The following is a 19,962-nucleotide window of genomic DNA, read 5'->3' as shown; positions in this document are numbered from 1 at the left end:
CTGGGCAGGGTTGCAGGAAGATGCATGCATTTTTGTTTTCATGTAGTAATTTTTCAACTTATTAATAGCAGTTGTTGCATGGTTAGAAATAAAATCAACTTCAACTTCCTTATCTGCTGTTTCAGAAACGCAACAGAACTACCCAAATCAGTGGGGGAGGTGGATGGAGACAGCATTTACTTTTTCTTTTGCAATCAACCTTCATTCAGATGCCTGAATCTGTAGAATAGGAACACCTACGCATTGCAACAACCAGATCTAATTCATTCCTGACTAATCCTCTAGCTTCTTACGATATCTGGGTCAAACGTGAATGTTAAAGCTATGTAACAAGAAAAAACACCAAACGTGCTGGAGTGGAAACTGGGGATCTCTAGTGCTATTTCCTGCTACTGGTGTTGTATTCCTGCCTCATATAGCTTTCCACCATGCCCCCAGGAGGGCATATTTGCCCACCCATGCAGAAGTGTAGCCAGGGAACTCCTCAGTCTTTGCATATGAGAATTTAATACACAAAGCAAGAACAGAGCAAGCATTGCCTCTGCCTAGCTAAGATGTCCCTTGCTGAAATCACCATCTGCATTGCTCTCAAACAGCTATGTTAAGAAGCCATGAACTCATTTCAAACGAAGTCATAGTCACTGGCTTCTCAGCACAGCTGGGTGAACAATTAGAGCTGGCATTATCAGGGCAACTGCAGAAGTGAGTTTTCAAATATCCAGAAAGAAGGAAGGGCTTGTGTTACTCTCATCTGTCAGCTTGCCGCTTTATGGCATTCTGCGTTGTTTAAATACGCTCCTAAGCTCCTGAGTGCATCAAGCTATGTAAGTGTCATAATGAGGCCAGATCAAGATACCAGCCACAGCGTAAACACTACCAGAGAGGCAGGTACACAAGGCTTGTGGGTGCCTGTGGCTCACACACACATGTAGGGCTGCTCCGCTAGTTAGGCTGGTGGTCCGTAACACGTACATCCCAAGAGTCCAAGATTTTGGCATCACACAGTTGTATTAGTTTTCATATATTAAAATATGCAGGTAATTGCTAGATGTGAATGAATCATTTATAAGCAGTGTAGAGAGGCCTGTCTGAGTTTGTGGGCTATGTAGGCCATAGACATCGGGATCAACTGGAGGGAGGCCTGGCATTACTGTGCATAAGGCTCCGACAGTCCTGCTCTAGACATAGACAGACTCCTCCTGTGCTATTTTGCACATGGCTAGTCTGACTGTTTAGGGAATGGACTCTGGGGTGGTGGCTATCCCGCCTCACTTCTGCAAAACACCTGCAAAGTCAGAAGGTAGCTTAAGACATGTTTGAGACATTCAAAGTACACTGGCTGTGTCCTCTCTCCTGACATCAGTTTCCAGTCCTCTTGCTGCTCCGATCCCTCAGAACGCAAGCACACTTTCAGTCCTTATCACAAAATACAACAGGTAAGGCTTTTCCCTAAAATTTCAACAAATTGGATAAACCAGACCAAAAGCAATGAATTCTTCTATCTTTGGAAACATAAGATAGCTATAATTTCTTTCTTGTCCTCTGAAGCTTAGAGACTTTGAGATCAGGTTTTCATCTACTTGTTGATGTCAGCTGCAATGAAAGCACAGCACATTGGAAGGAGGTTAAGAGAAAGCTTGAATAGCGCTAGATTTTGTTCATGAAGTACCCAAGTAGGTCTCTAATGAACCAGAGAAGTCCAGTCTAGAAAGACAATATTGCCTGTGGCAGCTTTACTAGCATTTCTTCACTGAGCAACAGGTAAAAAATTAACTACTGGTGCTACATTGCCAAAGCCTGTACTTCTTGAAGATACCTTAAGAGTTCTCAGTGTTACATCCCAAATTTCTGTCGGGTTCTTTATTTTACAGTGGACTAGGAAACAGTGAGGAGCACACTTTTATTGTTGGCGTCATAATTTGTTCATCATCAGAAAGCCAAACTTGAAGGCAAAATTGGTGGCTCTCTGGTTAATGCTCTGTACCCTAATAGAGTTCTACCTACTAACCGGAGCTGGCAGGAGCGGGATGCAATGCAAATATCAAAGCCTCTCAGATTTAAGGTTAAGGAGACTGATCCCTTCAGTTTTTGCACTGATCCCCAGGTGGTAAACGAGGACAAGCAATTTTCCCAACATCACAGAAAAATTTAGTAGCATAACCAAGTGTTGTTCCTTGACCTGCTTATTACTGGAGCTCACAGCCTCCTAAGAAATACATACTTATTTGTTTCATTAATAAAACATCAGTTAGTTAAGCTTTCCATCTTAACAATTTACAGCATTTAAATAAGACTACCTCTGCTTACTTGCAGATAAGATTACAATCTAATCTTGAGATACACATCCCTTACTTTTCATGCAACACAATTAAACGTTTTTTTAATTAATTGTTTTAAATAACATTTAAAGAGCACTCTGAAGCAATTCAGCATACAGCACTTCCCTTGAACACACAGAGGAGAGAGATCCTGTGCAAGAGGCAACCCTTAAATACAAAGAGGTAAACTACACACTCCTTCCGAGTTACACAACTTCTGATCAACAATAACAACTACTTCCCTCCTCCCAAAGCCACTCCTCAGCAAAGACATGAAACTGCAATCAAACTAGATCATATCATTTCCTTTATATTTTTCCCCCTTTAACAGCTAAAGTTCAAGCTGCCTGATTAATGACACCAGTGAGATATACAACAGTATTCACACAAGCAGGTTTCAAAGCTGTCGTAAGCTACCTAGAGCTGAGTTACAGGATATTAGCTCAACTCTGCTGCTGAAAAAGCTTCCAACTTCCAGTACCTTCCACAGCATAAAACTTAACCAATAGCTGCAATGGTCAAGCTCAACATCTCAGAAGACCTCATGTATAAATTTCAATATGCATTCAGTTCTGCATAAGCTTTGTCCTTCTGGTGTGCAAAGACAACTTTTATCAACTTCAGCAACAACCCTGCACACCTAGGGAAAGAATTCAGTCTATACAGATGATTCAGATCAGTGGATTCTCCCAAACTCCTGACAACCTGCATGGGATTTTCAAAGAACTATGGGCAAATGGGCACACTTCCAAATTGCTCTTAAAAGTCACCAGCTTTGGCATCTAAACCCACAATATGCTTTTGGAAGACTTGCCTGAAAACTAGCTATTAAAACCACAGAGAGAAACATGCAAAAGCTAACTTGCATCTCTTCTCCAAAAATTACAAAACACATCATTCAAATGCACCTTTAGGCAAAATTTAGAAGATGCCTAACCTTTCCAGAAACTATAAAAGCAGCTGAGTATTGATGGTATTCAGATGGCTAACTCTTGACAGTGCTCAGACCTGGAGTTGGTCCAAAACACCTCACTGTAGCAGAGACGCCTGTAGGCAGGTGTGGAACACCATTTGCCAATCTGTGGTTAACATCTTTAAATAAAAGGAAACCAAAAAGCAAACATCATTTTTACTTTACATAGCTCAACTAAGGAGCTGGGGTGGAGTGAGGGAAACACTTTGCAAAACCTGTTTTCTTTAAGCCACATTTCAATCCTCACCATAACAATAGCTTTGGCACTGAAACGATGCTGTAGTGAAACACCAGTGTGCACAATGTCAAAACTCGCAAAAGGAAACCAACAATTTGACATACTAGCTAAAGTGCATTTCAGCTTTAGTCAAGATTGTATTCAATGCTCAAAACTGTGTTACTTACTCACACAGAAGAATGCCATTTTCTAATCCAGAACGAAAATCTTTCTCACCAAAACTTCTGCCTGTCACTTGCTGCAAAAGAGTAGGGGGGGGGGGGGGAAAGAGTGACATCTATTAGAAAATGTGCTTTACAAGAGCAATTCATAACATTCAGTTAAAGCATCTGCTGCATAGGAAACATCTGAGCTTTACAGGCCTTGCCAAAGGACTAAGTCATGTTCATCAACCAGTCTCCTCCTCCCTCATAGCTCATTTCATTGAACTATTTAACACACAGAATAAAGTATTTGCTCTGGCCAGTGCCATTACAGGTTATAACACAGCTGTCGTCTAGAAGTAAAGAACAAAAATGACAAACCAAAAACTATAATGTAATCTTCAGAGTATTTTTTTAAATTTTATCATTCAGTGTTTTGATTTTTAAAACAACTGTATTTAGACAAACTATATATTTTTACTGTTTTTTCTCCACCATGTTAAAAATATTGTACTTTCGGGGTTGAACTTTTGGCCTTTATCACCTTTCTAGAACAAGCAAAGGCAATTGGAAACCCTCCCATGAGTCATAGCCCTTCAGACACATGCCACAATACTGGTCATATTAAATGATATTTCAGATCATGAAGTCAACTGTGAGCGTGAATACAAACTCAGTGGAAGCTAAGGTTTAGAGACCTACTCACAGTCCTGTCAGGGATGCTTGAACCAGGAGGTACATTCTGCATCACAAGCTCTTAAGCCAGTCTGTGCTGCTTAGGGATGGGTTATCTAGGAACTGTCTAGGAATCCCAATTTCGCCTGAGGGTGCCGGACGCTAGAAGCATGACTGAACCCCTGTTTATGACTCACTACCATGTTGACAATAGCTTGCCATTCATCCTCAAATCATTCTTAACTGATGACGTGTTCAGTTAAAAGAAAAGAATACTTTTTATTACCATCAACGAATACATAAAAATAGTTGCTATGTTTAGACAGCACTGAACAGAAACAAAACAATGCAAAAAAAGCCTGCCTAGTTTTTAATTGTCCTCCAGGAGGTCTTCTCCTCACCCAGCCAAAACATTTACCGGATGCTTATAGAGTTCTCATGGCTTGAATCCAATCTTTCAGCAAGACCCCTTGCTCTGGGCGTTGCTTCCACCATAGAGAACAGTGACTTGGGGACACATCTGTCCTTATGTCCCCATTTTCTCCTTGCTGTTCCATTCAGATACAAGAGCCTTCCCCTCCCAGTTTCCTGTCATAAAGACAGCAATTTATAAAAACTGACAAGTTTGGCACTTTCCCACGGGATTAGCGAATGCACCAGATTCACAAATGCCGGTTATAGCTATGCACAGTCTTACAGAACACTTTTTTTGAATTGAAGTGCAAATGCAAAGCCTAAAACCTAATCCTCCACTTAACTATAACCTTTTTTTTCAGTGTGAAGGAACTTCTCCCAGAGAACTGGTATGACAGTGTGCAAACTTTAACACCCCCATACTCTGAAAAGTGTATCATAAAGACATCAGTTGACAATCAGATTTTATGCATATGCATAAAGAAGAACAAGGCACTGTGTTGCTCTCATACTTGAGAAGAAAGCAGGTGCAATTTGCCAGTAGTAGATGACCTCTAATCATTTAAACTATCTCTCACCATAGTAAATCATCTCTAATCTTGATCTGCAGGGAGAGAGGGAAATCATAACAATAAAATCATTAGCATTTGGGATGAACAACAGACAAAGCACATCAAAACTGAGCTTTATTTCATCCATAGAGTAAAGTATAGTACAGAAAGGAGTAAGAGGAGCTACTCTGTAACAGCCTGACTTGTAGTGGCTTTTTCATCTATGCAGGGGAGGAAAAAAAAAGAAAATAAAAGATAGTTATCTTATTTCACTCCTCAACATCAAATGTTCCAGGTATGGAAGTCAATCTTTTTATGTGATTGTTGAACACCTTCAATTCACCAATTCAACAGTAGAAACTGTTAACACAATTCAGGTAAGAATCTACCTGGCAACAGCTGTCACCTGAGTATCGCTGTCATTACTGCTGATGTAAGGAAGCTTTACACATAATTTCTGGTTGCACGAATAAAATCATGAAATGCCAAAGCACAGCTGGAACAACAATTCATCCAGCGAGAGGTACAACAGAAACTGACAGCAGATGAGGAAAGGCAGGAAGGTGAGGAACAGTGCATGTCTGTTTGAAAAGGAACTGGAAGTAAATGAGGCATGGAAAGGTTTATGCGTATTCTAGATGATCCAGCTGCAGAGGGGAAACGTTAATCAGCTACAAGTCTCCTGATTTAGCCAATTAAAATCTAAGAAGAGTTCAACAGAGAAAGGCTAGAAACTAAAAATAAGCATGAAGATGACATTATAAATGACAAAGATAAAACCAAAAGGGGAGTGAGAGGAGCAAGAAGATGGGTCCACCTTTTCCAGAGGATATTAAGAGCTCAGTTTCTTGGCATATGCACACACATACTCATATGCGTGCACACACACACATACACCCCTGCTCTGAGGAGGCCACTTTGGGCTGTACCCTCAGGAACAACTACTGCAGGCCCACAGGCCAGCCTCCTACACACTGCTGAGATAACCTTTGCTCAGCACGTGGGAGAGCAGGAGGAGCAAAGATTTAAAGTGACTTGAAGCAAAAGGATCGGCACTCTCATATTTGCAGACAGTCTCACATAGTCAAGTGCAGACTAAAGTTTGCCCAAACCCACTTAAAAAGGAAAACACGTGCATTAGCCATAGTGTCACCAAATGGTTGCATGCATTACAGGGCTGTGTTCACATTATTAACCTAAGCACTGGTCTCTTCCTCCTAGCTTATCCTCTTCCATCTCTGGAAAAATCTTCCAGTTTTACTGCTGGATGAAACTCTGAAAACACTGACTTACAAGAACTAGAGGGCAGCATCTACAGTGCTTCTACTGGACTTTACTGGACAACAAAAAACTATACATCTGCATCCAGGTACAGAAAACTGGGAAATGGGGGAACAGATGCTTTAGCCCATCAGGTTTCACACTACAGAGAACTGGTGTTCAGAACTCAACTTGCACAAAAACAGTCATGGACAAATGCAAGGTAGTCTGAATCTTGGACTACTGCCTACAGGAAGGAAAAAAAAAAGAAGCAACACCAAAACCCAATGAAGATGCTAACTGAGGGAACATTGAGGCCTGGCCTTTCTTTGCAAGGCCCTCTCTAGACCACCACGTCTTACATGCTTTCAATACCCAGTGTCACCCCCACGCCACTGGTACAGACCAGCAGCACGCGTAGGCAGTACGGGAGGAAGTAGAATACATGGAAGAGCTCCCTATTCACTCCTGCAACTCTGCAGTGCAGGCATACCAAAGTTAGAACAAAGCACCTTAAAGCCAAAACACAAGCTGTATCCTGCTAATGATTACTAAAAAAGCCTCCTGCTTCTTTAGTAAGTTCTATAAAGCTGAGAGGAAATACAGTTGCCTTTCCATATCATACTGTAAATTAAAAATAGATAAGTGAAACAATATAATTTATTCTCGTGCTTCATTTATGTGAGGAGGAGTTGGTTTTATTCATCATCTGGATGATGTTTTCTTCTCTGTAAAAAGCTCAAGCATCTTCAACCACGGCAATCATTTGACTGCCTGACGTGTTTCTCGGTTTCATTGCCACTTAACAACCCAGAAAATGAACCTAAAATGAATAATAAAAGTTTTTCCAAAAGGAATATTAGGAGACTAAACCACAGCACACTGCCTCTCTATCACAAGCTTATGGCAAAAACTTTAATATGTATTTGCACACAGTAACACTTCTTGTATACAGTATTGTTGCTGATTAACTCCTTTGTTCTGTGCAGTTATGCATGCCACTAAATTTATGTCATCAAGGATGGCTGTCATCCAGCTACTAACCAGTGCCATATTACACAACTCTATTTTCACTAAGCTTCAGTTCACATTGTTTTCCTTGCATTTTGTATTGCTGCTGGTGCTTCCTGAGATGGAGCTTGCAAAGCCTCTGGTGTCAAAACAGCTTAAGGGCTTGAAAAAGAAAAGGTGACAAATTAGGGAGCAGATGCTGGCCTCAGGTGAAATTTATCTCAGCCAACAAGATATAAGTAGTTGAATAAACACTAGGTCATCAGGGATAACACTTTGCAAATGGTTAGCTTAATTTTCTATGTGCACATCTGAAAATAGCATGTAAAGTGGTGAAAAAAAAATATAAACACAGCAGGGAGAGGTCTTTGTTACTCATTACACATTTTGGAGAGCTTCTGAAGCATGACAGCAAGGAAAGAAAGATTTTCAAAAAGTTTGGTAGGCTGTTCATTTCTTTGTACATGTGTATGCTGCATTTCCATTTTGTGTAACCACTATTTTCCCCTATGTAATTTTTTACTTAAATGAGAAAAAGCCCATCATGCTCGTTAACTAGAAAGCATACTGCTTTTACTTCAGGGAGGTGTAAAAGTAAGGCTTAAACTGTCATAATCACAGGAATGTAAATAGAAAGCATTGGATCATATAAGCAGCTAGGAACACAAACCACCAAAAGCAGCAGGACAGTCAGGGCATCAGGACTGGGCACCTCTAGAGTAATTAATTCCTAATTCCCCATTTCTGACATATTTGAGCTAATAATATGAATATGCAAATTCAACTTCTTTTTCATGTAGCAAAGGCAACCAAGACTTCTGAACTAAACAACGCTGACACATTTAAAGCCAGCTTTACATTTGCAGACCAGCATTGCACCACACTGCCAAGGCAGCGCAACAGGACTTGGGGACCCTTCGCCGGTTCCTGGTTCTGCCACGTATTGTACATGCAATGCTTTGCTCTGTCTGCAAAGTAGACACAATGTATCATCTCTCTTCCTCCACAGCATAGGGATTTAAATTGCTAAAATCACAGCAATATAAGCCAGTCCTGAACAGCTTTATTACTAATATTAGGAAGCTTGTTCATTTAGTAGACAAATCTGAAAACTGGATGAATCATACCTGTCTCCCAGGAAAGCTGAATGATGGCAACAAAGCTTTCCAAGGCATTATCGTATTGAGGCAATTTACTACCGAAATCAGTAAAAGGGCAAACAACTATCTTTAGTATTTCTGCTTTCAAGGACAAAAGGAGCGTGAGCTCACAATGACTAAAGTGGCCAGCAATGAACCACCTGAAATTCTGTGGTATGGAATTTGAAAATTTAAAGAATGCATGGGAGGAAGGAGGAGATTTCACACTTGGGTAGCAAGATTAATCTGCAAAGAAAGAACAGTATTTATTTTTAGATCTTTCACTTTCTGGTCACTTAACTGCAATTTGCAAAGATAACTAGCTGTGCTGAAGTCCCCTCTTTTCTCTTCCTTTGGCTATTCACCCTTATATTATTCTTTAAAGAGCCAGAGAGTTGACTTCCTCTTTTTTACACTTCATAGCCAACCTTTGAAGGGAAGAGGAGCAGATGACTAATACTACTAGCTATCATTAACACCTTTTCCCAAGGTCTTATTTTCTTACCCAACCAGGCTAAACATTTTTTCACACTTCATAGCCAACAAGTATAACATCATAGGAATTTTTTCTAGCAACAACTGAATAAAATAGGGGATAGCATATTCTCTTCCATTTGCTTTGAATTCTCTTCTTTCACGCTGGGTTAGCTGACAGTTTGGTGTCAAAATACAGCATGGAAGAATCATACCCACTAATAAAAACATACTCCCAACCCCTTTGGGTAGATCCAATTCTAAATCCTCACTAAAGCAATGATTTCTTTACTACAGGATGCTAGTCAGTGCCTTTTCTTTTCCATGAAGGGAGCAACAACTAAAAAACCACAGCACCTGGTGGTTTTTTCAGGTCCTTTGCATAGTCTAATGAGGACACGAACCTATGAACGGACCCATGCATTTACGATTTATGTGTAAACTAAAAGAACAGGTTCAGTTACTACTCCGTTTCGGAAACATGACAGAAGAAATGCAGAAAGAAGAGTAAAACAAATGCACCACCTGACAGAAATTTCCACTTCAGCTCTCTTGACCATCCTTGTTCTTCCTATAAAACAAGAATTTACCAAGATGAAGATAACAGAGCTGCACTTAGACCCAAGACCACAAGCCAACTCTGAACTGCTACAGAGCAACACTAGATTCAGGCCTTGAGTTTAGCAGGTCTTTGACAACACCTCCTCCATGTTTTTGTATATACCAACAGAGAGAAGAGATCAGCCTCTGAGCAGCTGCACTACAATTCTGCCTGCTGAAAGGCCAAGTTATGATGAGAGAAGACAACTGCAAGCAAATGAGGCTTATTGCTGCTGATAAAGCACAGACATCGCTATATTCCTCCTTTCCCCGTTAACATACCACTGCCATCAGCAGCTATTACCTACCTAAGGCTTTAAAGCTAAATCTGGGAAGGTTTTGTCCTTACTAATCCTGCCCATCACCAGAGCTTTCCAGGCTGAAATTCTGCATTGCTAACAGTAGTATCATACATGCAGGGCTGCCATACGTTGTTTGGATTTATGATCTTGCAGAGCTGTGCAAATTTCTGCCAGGACATCTGGTAGTATAATCCCACTTGGCTGGCAAGCTGCTAAGGAGTGTTAAAATTTCATGATAGAGTAAAATCAGTCTCCTTTTTCATCTCCCCTCCCTAATGCTGTTTGTATACATTCCCAGTTGCATTGCCAAATGTTACAGCCTTCCCTTTGGGGTGGGGTGGGGCAGAAAACGTTTTGTGGAAAAGGAGCAAAGAGCAGCAAGAGAGAACTTGAAAGCAACTTCCGTCATTAGACTTCTCTTGGCTGCAGCACAAGCCCTGAAAGCTTCACCTAGCAGCAGGTCATCTGTTACATCAGATTTGTATTTGACAGTCAGTAAATTGGTACTGCATCATTGTTCTATGGGTAACTAGATTCTTATCTGCACTTCAAGCAGTATTATCAAAATTAGATACCAGATGACAGACATGACAGAACACCCTAGGATATCTGGTTTTAATCAGTGGTTCCGTTTGGGGGTCTTTTTATTTTTAAAACAAGAAAAAAAAGGAAAGAAAAAATAAGGTCTCTATAAGAAAAACTTTCCTGTACGGTGGGATCCATCATCTCTTTGTTAATTTTAATGTGAATTTAAGGGGGTGGGGGGTTTGTAGGCTCCTGCCATAGATTTATCAGTCAAGTGTTCATCCTCCTTCTTGACTAAAGAGAAGGAATGAAGCATTATTTCAGGAAAATAACTTTTATTTGATGGAAGCTACACCTTATCATAATGATATATTCTTTAGCTCTGTACTCTTTTCTGTAAAAACAAGACCCCATGCAGATGGTCAGAGGAGCAAAGATCACGATTAGCATGTACGATGTGGAGCCAACAAGTATAACACACCAGAAGACAAGAGTGCACAATGCAACTCCTCTGTCTGAGGCCCTCATTCAGTCCAGTCCTGGCCATCTGGAGAGCCTGGTCTCACTCCTCTATGCCATCTGGAGAAAGCATCCTGTTCAGATACTCTTTTTACTACTGCACAACCTATCCCAGTTCAGGGTTAACCAGTACTTAATGGCAGTTCCTGCACTTTTGAAGGGAAGAGGAGCAGATGATTAATACTACTAGCTATCATGAACACCTTTTCCCAAGGTCTTATTTTCTTACCCAACCAAGCTACACAAGCAGCCTGCTCATTGAAAAATGAAAGGCTGATTAAAGTTATTATGGATTTTCCAACCTCTTTAGTGTGATTTCCCAGGGCTTGCCATGGACAGACAAGCACCTGCACTGACTTCTATTCTTCCTTTTCAGTTGTATGCAGAATAAAAAGCGTATACAGGGAACTACCCTCAAAAGTAGTAACTATTGATTTAGCCCTTATTATTTCTCTAATGTGATCCTTCTTGAAGCTGGAATCAGTGCTGATGGAGGGCATTAACTCAAGTTCTGGGTACTGAACTCGGAGGAGCTGTCAGACCAACAGATTTTATCACCAAGCCAAAGATTTTTTAGCAAAGGCCAGGAGAAATTTTTTCCTTTGCCTGAGGTTGATTACACTAGCAACTACTGAGTAAAACAGGACGTTGGGTTTCTGGCCATCTCTAAAAGAGCCAAGAATTAGAATAGACATTGTTTTACCCTTTAACTCCTTTTTCTAGTTGCAGTATTCCACGGTCTTGAAAAACTGCTCCTCCAAAATATATGCTGCATTGCATCATCTACATGTTGAAACTGAAGCATCTGCTAATAAACCCCTCTATTTTCTCTCTTCCAGATTTAGAAAGTTTAGACAGTCCTTAATCAAAAGTGTTTAAACCTCTGTCAACTAATTACAGCTGCAAAGGCAGAGCAGAACACCGGCAACTGACTCCTTCCTCATTGAGCCTCACATCTTGTCTCACCCTCAAAGCAATGAAGAGATCAACAGCTCTGCAGGAGATGATGGGATCACTGCAGTATCTAGATTTGTTAATCCCCACTTTACACTGCTCTAACCGCTTTTACATTATTGCTGCATTTGTGTTTTACAAGACCACTGCGCTACTTCTTGGACAAGCAAATTTTTGACACCAGCGCATTGTTTTTAACCAGGAACGTGCATCTTGGCAGACAACTTTAAAACTGCACACATTTAAAGCTGGACAAAGTGAGGAATACAAACACAGAAGCAGCTCCAAGTCAGAGAGGCCCAACACTAGAAGCACTTCAGCTTGTCAACAGAGAGACTACCAAAGCTCAGTACTGTTACTGAGCTTTTGTAATGAAACATGTCTGCTAGGAGACATCAGCTTCCCTTTTTGAAGAAATTAGGTGTTCACCTGAGCTAACCATTACTGAATTTAACCAGCCATTTAAAGATGACACTGTCTTTAGGTCTCAGTGGAGCCTCTGAAATGCCAATGATGAGCATCACTAGGCACCAGTCTACCTTGAAGCTTTTAAATGTAATGTCATCAAGTCATATCGAGACAAGTCCATATGTAAAGTGTCCCATTTACAGTTTGTAGAATTTAAATAGATAATATATATATATATATATATATATATATATATAAAAGTATATCTCAGCAAGGCATTTTAAGACTTGGCTCTCCAGGCAATAAGCCTGGAAGCCCAGAGCAAGCAAAGCAGGAGACTGACTGTGGGGAGTAAGTCACTTCATACAGACACCACTGAAAAGCATAATTCTATCTACTGTCAATATAGCCCTGCAAAACTTTGTTCTATTCAAATAAAAAGGAAAGAGGTAAAAACCCAACACTTCTGAGAGCAATCTGAGCTCCTTGGATGTTCCCTTTAACTTTGGACCATCATTTGGCACTTCCTCCAGCTGGAACAGAGTCGCGTGCCACAGCTTTGCAGAACTACCAGCTCCTAAACAGGAAAAAAAGTGCATTTCAAAAATCACAGAATGAAGAAAAATGATCCACTTTCCTGCAGAAAGGTGGCTAACCTTAATTCAGTCATACATTTTTGAAGTCTTCATTAATAACTCTTTGGAAGGGGATCTATTTTGTTCCTGCCTCTAAGGAGACAGTTAAGGAAAAGCATTCACTCTGAATGCTTTTCAGCTAAACTCGTTTTTAAACACCATTTGGCCACCAAACAAGGGAGGAGCAGTATCTGTAAGCGCTGTCAGGGAGCAGCAAGGACAATCTGCTCCCTAAGGGCAGGCGAGCCAGGAGATGGGGGTAGCCCCAGCACAGGCTGTGTCCTCAGCAATGGGACACACTTGCACAGGGCACGAACTGACAGGTGAAGTCTGATACTGGTAACAAGGCCATCCAGGGCATCAGGTATGGCTGGGGCCTGTCTAGGGAGTCCACTCAGGAGCAAGAGGAGACACAGCCGGAGACAGGACGGGAAACAACAGGCCACAACGTGGGTCCAAAATTCATCCATGATGAAAGGCAATGAGCGGACGTAACCTATGACGTATGTGCAAGGGGTCCCTCCAGGAGACAAGGTACCTACAGCATTATGCTGCACACTCACAGCAGTAGCTCCAGAAGTTCTGAAGTCATGACAAACCTGACCAAGGAGCAAGAAACAGAACAAGCAAACAGAAAGCTTGCTCTGCAAACACCATCTCTGCCGCCAGGTACTCCAGACCTCCAGATACCAGTAGAAATGGTAACACCCCTGCAATCCACAACAGTTACTGGTTCTCAACAGCACTGATTCACTTTACCCATCTCAAGGCAATGGAAAAGCCCATTTCTTCTCACATCTTGCATGAGAACTAGAGAGGATTAACAGACTGTGCTGGTTTTGGCTGGGGTAGAGTTAATTCTTTTCAGGAGAAGCTGGTGTGGGGATATGTTATATCTAGCAGCTGACCTGGCCCTGTCCAACCAAAACCCCTGCACACTGTGGAAGGAGGTAATATCCCCATAGTATGTATAAGGAATTTGTTGGGAAAACCAGCCTGGGTCACTCCTTCCTCAGGAAAGGGTAAACCTATTTGTGGGATTGTTTTTGCTCAAGGACCTGGGTGCATTTGGTGGGTAATGCAGATGGATGGGGGAGTCCAATGAGTACCTCAAGGGAATTTAATCCTGGGGGTAAATAATCCATGATTTGAGTTGCATGTTATGGAAATTACTATGGCAGGAACCTCTTGTTGCTAGCAGAGCTAGAAGCAAGGGGAGGAGTCCATTGGAATGTTAAACCCTATAACCTGGCCCAAAGGGACCAGAGGTGGAGATCGCAATGCATATACCATTAAATTGTTGTAACCCATGATTTGAGTTGCATGTTACAGGAGTTACTATAGCAGGAACCACCTGAATCAATGGAGGACAGGCCTTGTAAGAAGCAGTATAGTTATAAGAAGTGCAGCAGTAACCAGACCTGAGCTGGCTTTGGTGCCCAGTAACTCCACATGACACGCCACCTCTCCTGTCCTGAGTGACCATCACAACAGATAGAGCCCAGTGAACTCAATGGACAGTTTGTGGACATTTTACAGGGGTGGTCCATAGACTAAGGGAATGATACCTGTGTACTGTATCAAAGAATGGGAAGGGGGAGTGGCGGTTAACGAGGTTGTATTGGATAGTGTGGGACCCGAGCATTGCGTAAATTATATGGAATAAGGGATGGAGAATGTGCTGGTTTTGGCTGGGGTAGAGTTAATTCTCTTCACAGTAGCTGGTATGGGGCTGTTTTGGACTTGTGCTGGGAACAGTGTTGATAACACAGGGATGTTTTCATTATTGCTGAGCGGTGCTTACACAGAGTCAAGGCCTTTTCTGTTTCTCACCCCACCCCACCACGGAGCAGGCTAGGGGTGCGCAAAAAGCTGCGAGGGGGCACAGCTGACCAAAAGGATATTCCATGCCATATGATGTCATGCTCAGCTGGGAGAAGGCTGGCCAGGGGGCCACTGCTCAGGGACTGGTTGGCTATTGGTCTGTTAGCAGCAAGCAACTGGTTTAGTTTCTTTCATGGCTTTTATTCCTCTCTCCGTTAATAGATTGTAATGAAAAGGAAATTATTATTAAATTTTTTATTTCAATTAGCAACCTGTTCTTATCTCAACCCATGAATCTTCTCATTTTTTCCCTTCCAATTCTCTTCTGCCCATCCTGCCGGGGTGGGAGGGTGGAGTGAGCCAGCGGCTGCATGGTGCTTGGCTGCTGGCTGGGGTTAAACCATGACACATCCACAAAGACAAAGCTGCCATAAGGGAAGAAACAAAAATAGAAGAGAAATAGGAAGGTATGATGAAACAGAACAGCTATTTCTCTCCAAATCATGACAACTTTACAAGCAGATAGAAAGCCTACTGCAGCCTTTACTGGAACGAACTGGTTTTCTGTTCTCCCCCACTCTGCTCCATGCCTCCAGTGTCCCAAAGCCTGAAGGATAGGAAGTAGCTCCACAGAAGGAAACAGTGGCTGCCATTAATGCTCCAGACAATAGAAACATTTCAGAATAGCTAAAAATCAACTGACTTTTTGGAGCAAAGGGATGTGATATGTCGCTAGATTTGACTGCCTTTAAACAGAAAGTACTTCTCTAAGATTTCAAATCACAGGCTGCTCTTGAAAAGGCACTTCCAAGAACAGCCACCAGCTTAAACAAAACTAAGAAAAAGAACCTCCTATTCTTTTTTCCACCTTCTTCACTATTTACTTCTCTCCCCTCTTCCTCCCAATCTCCCCAAATCACATTTTCTCTTAACTAAAGAATGTTTAGATCTATCTTTCAGCAGATTGCTCCCATAGGAACTAGGGATCGTGGAGTGCATCATCGGTACTAGTACTGAAAGCCATTTTTCATTCACCCAATTTAGCTGGAATAGGGCAGTTACACATAGGTACCAATAGAGTCTTCTGCTAAAAGGAATTCATTAATCAGTATTTTGTCCCCTGCAATGATAAACACACCACTTACAGATCCAGAACATCAAATCAAAACTTATTTACAAGGTTGCCCTTGAGACAGAAAACAGCAATGTTTCACAGTGTAAGTTGTTGCTATCTTCTCCCCTGCTGCTGCAGATACAGGGAGCCTTTGTTTGGAGGACAGAGAACAGGGAGAAAGGGAGGAGGATTGATGGTGCTTACAACAATAACAAACACTGCTCTTTTCTGTGGCTAGAGCACCTGCTGCCTCCATCAGCTCAGGCTCATCCATTATGCAGCACACCAGCAGCAACAGCTCCAAAAGCACCAGCTCTGAAGCCATGACAGACCTGACCAAGGACCAAGGCACAGAATGAATCACCACTCATTATCGAATCGATAAGCTGCACTAGCACTCATTCTCCTCCGTGTCTATTTCTGTGTGAATAATACTGGTGACAATTAGATTAACTATCTGTTTCAAATCCAGACAGATGAATATAAGAAATCTGCCTTCAACAAAATTTGTCAATTTAGCCTTGAAGTAAATAAATACCTGAAGAGAGACAAAAACCCAACAACTATTTTAATTGCTGTTGCTTTTATTTTTAGTGTTAGTGGAAACCATGTAAGGTCTAAAATGGACTGAAAGGAATGTAATTATTTCACTGTAATGCTTTAATAGTGGAAAAGGAGCCTATTAAAAACACGCTTATCATTTCCAATCTAAACAATAAGAACTGCAAGCTTCAAAACATTTGCTACATTTCTACAATTCCAAGAAATCTTTTGAGCTGGCCGCTTCCCCAGCAGAATCAGACCTGTCCCACGAACAGTTTCATGCTTCCCTCACAATGACCAATCCAGAGTACCTCACTCATGCCAACAGGACAACTGAAATGCTACATTAAACATGAAGCACTGGCAGGACTCAATATATTTAAATATTATTTTCAAGGTTACCAGCATTAGATTGCAAAGCGCTTTTCAGAATTAGCTGTTCAATTCACAACTTTCAGCTGTCAAAGAGAACTTCAATCAATTATGCTTTTTCCTCTCACTATCAGCACATTGGTTTTCCATGTACTTCCTGACACTCATGTACATTAAGCAACCTTCTTCAAATCTGAAATCAATAAAAAATTCCAGAGATCTTGAAACTAGTCATTAGTTAAATATACAAGTACATAAAAAGGGAAAGTTTCTTTAAATTACTTTTAAAAGTTTTCAAATTTTACACATTATTCAAATGGTAGATGAGAAATTAAAGGCAAATATCATCAACAACTTTCTCCCTTCCTATTAAATAGCACATAGTATTGACAATGTTACGTGGTGCTCATCAATATTATACTTGCAACTGTGGAAGAGCACTACTGTCTTACAAATAGGAAAATTAACCAGAACTATCAGAAAAGGAATACCTGTCAAAGCTACAAGCAGAAGTATAGACAACATGGAGCGGGAAAAACTCAAAAAACCCAAACACAACAACCCCCCCATCCCCCACAAAACCCCACTACAACCTATTTAAATACACAGATATTCTGTGTATCAACCAAAATTTTTTAGACAACACCACACAACAATCTTTTGAGAAGGCATTCACTGATAGGAAACTGTATTTCTCCCCTCTTGTTTTTTAATGTGAAAAGGTGTCTGCGTAACAGCAGGAGCTTTGTGCCAGGTTCACGTTCCCATAGTGTTTTTCAATCCTGACTGACTGCAAGTGCATCAAAGCCATATTAAAACTTAAGATGATAACCTCCTTGATCTTTTAAAAGGGAAAGCTCAGGAAGAACCCAAAGCTGCTTTCTCCCTGGCTAAAATTAGAAGTGTCTCTTGCAATCAGCTGACTCTAATAGGTGCAAATTCTAAACCTCTCATGCTAAATATTGCCCAGCTTAGGCTGGAAGAAGCAGTTACCTATGGCAAGCTACGAGGAGCAGCTGTGTGATAACAATCTGTTGTCTGGAATTAAGGGCAATTTTTTAAGACTTCCCATGAGAGGGCAAAAGGAAAAACACAAGAGAGCAACCAACACAGGTTTATTGGCTACAAAAGCATCAGCTGACACCTCACGGAAATTTGGACAGTTGCATCTTAACAGTCAGTCCAGTTGCTGAATATGCTTCCTAATATTTCACTCTGTGACTAAGGGCAGGCTGCTCAGCAGAGTATGAAGAGGTTTATAGGGAGTTGGAGAGGCTGCTGGAAAACCAATACTATTTTGGCAAGACTGATCTACCGATACATTTGCAACCACCACTTGATTTAGCTATGCCAGTTAATCTGTGTTAAAGCTTATTTTTCTTCTAGTATCAATCCTACCGCTGCTGGTTTTGTACATGACGAGAGGCAGCAGGTATCTGAGTATGAGCTGCCTGGTTTTAGCCAAACCAGGAATAAAAGCACACTCTCTAACCATCTGTTTTTACCATACAACTGCAAAGATTGGCTAAATAATTTTAAGTCCAGCACTTCTGTAGTTTTGCATACTCTGCACTCTGACTCCAGATTTTAAAAAAATGCTAGAAATTTTCTCCCAATTAGCTTGAAGTGATACTCATCACACTCTACCTTTCAAAACACCAGTGTTTCTTACCCCTCAGCAACAAAATTTTATTTTTATTAAGTCACACATGACTAGACATACAAATGTTTAGTACGACAAACACTTCTGTGGGTACAAAGGAATTTAATAAAGGGATGTTAAAAGAGATGCTGCCTCAACACCTGGTGGATGGTGGAGGCAAGGGGGCAGAAGGAAGTGAAGGGCAAGCAGTGCTAGGTGCCTTAATTGCATAGTGTTGCATCCCATACATCTTGTGCATATCACTTTCAGATTAAGTCTGTACATGAATTTTCTCTGCTTCCTCAGAGTTTGACTTGGGTAAAAATAAGAGAAGACAAGTGAGGATAAAAATGAAGTTGCAGACTGAAAGTACTTCATCCGTTAGCAGCTACACGGAAGTCCTTTTGATGCAGGTTAACTCCTATGGAAAAGCACAGCTGCAGTCTCCAAAAATTAGAAACCCCAAGTTCATCCAAACTCTAGGATCACAGGAGGAGGCCTCACAAACACTCGTTCTAGTTACTTCATTTTTATCTTGATGAGCTGACACCATATAATGCAAAGGCATTTGCATCAGTACAAAATTATCAAGTTAAATAAACCATGTCTCAAGAGTTAATTGTACCTTCTTACTGCCTGTCTGAAGAATCATTATATAATGGAACAAAATTGGATGTCTATTGAAAAAACATCCAACATCAGAAAAAATAATACTATTTTTTATGGTTTGCATCCAAACCACAAGCCAGCAAGCACTAGAATTTTCTCCAAGACTAATAAAAGTTAAGTTACTTTGTGGTCTTTGGTTACTGGGTTAAAACCAGATACGTTGCTTAAAAACAAAGTTTTTACATAGCAGGGTTTACAATTTAAACCAGACAGCAAATGCAAATGAACACTTAGACAATTGAAGCTGGGTTTTGAATACAGTTTAGTACCCTTCCGCCTAGGTCTGAACTGCCTCTTGAGCTGCTCCACAAAACCACATCCTCTCCATGATTCAGGCATGCCATTTTCTCCCCGCTTCTCTCCAGCTTAACCCTGTACAATAGGACCACTTTTGGCCACTTATTAGAGGAATTGAAGCAGGATTCTGTAGATACAAGCTCAGATTAAATTACCACACAGTTTTGCATTTTAGTGGCATTCTTCTTGGCTTTGAATAGCAGGGGAAGATGGAATGGCCCTGTCTAAAGCCAAAATTAAAAAGTAGTTATTTAATTTGCATGTTTGATACTAATACGCTGCCTCTTGCTACACCACCAACAGATGGTGATGTCTTCTGCAGACCTTATAAGCAGAAGCAGGCCACTACATCTAGATGCCCA

At 41.0% G+C, this 19,962-nt stretch overlaps 1 protein-coding gene across 1 annotated transcript in view; it reads right to left on the bottom strand.

The window, feature by feature from the left end:
• The window catches only part of LIMCH1 (LIM and calponin homology domains 1), a 182,002-nt gene that overhangs the window by 111,793 nt on the left and 50,247 nt on the right, over positions 1–19,962 (bottom strand). Inside the window, exon 2 of the mRNA XM_040594728.1 lies at positions 3,697–3,767. Within this exon, the coding sequence (XP_040450662.1) occupies positions 3,697–3,767 (71 nt within the window). The remainder of the gene's footprint in view (positions 1–3,696; positions 3,768–19,962) is intronic.

This window comes from Falco naumanni, chromosome 1 (genome assembly GCF_017639655.2).
Source record: "Falco naumanni isolate bFalNau1 chromosome 1, bFalNau1.pat, whole genome shotgun sequence".
Lineage (NCBI taxonomy): Eukaryota > Metazoa > Chordata > Aves > Falconiformes > Falconidae > Falco > Falco naumanni.
Note: the sequence above shows the minus strand (reverse complement) of the source record. Positions and strands in the feature narration are given on the sequence as shown.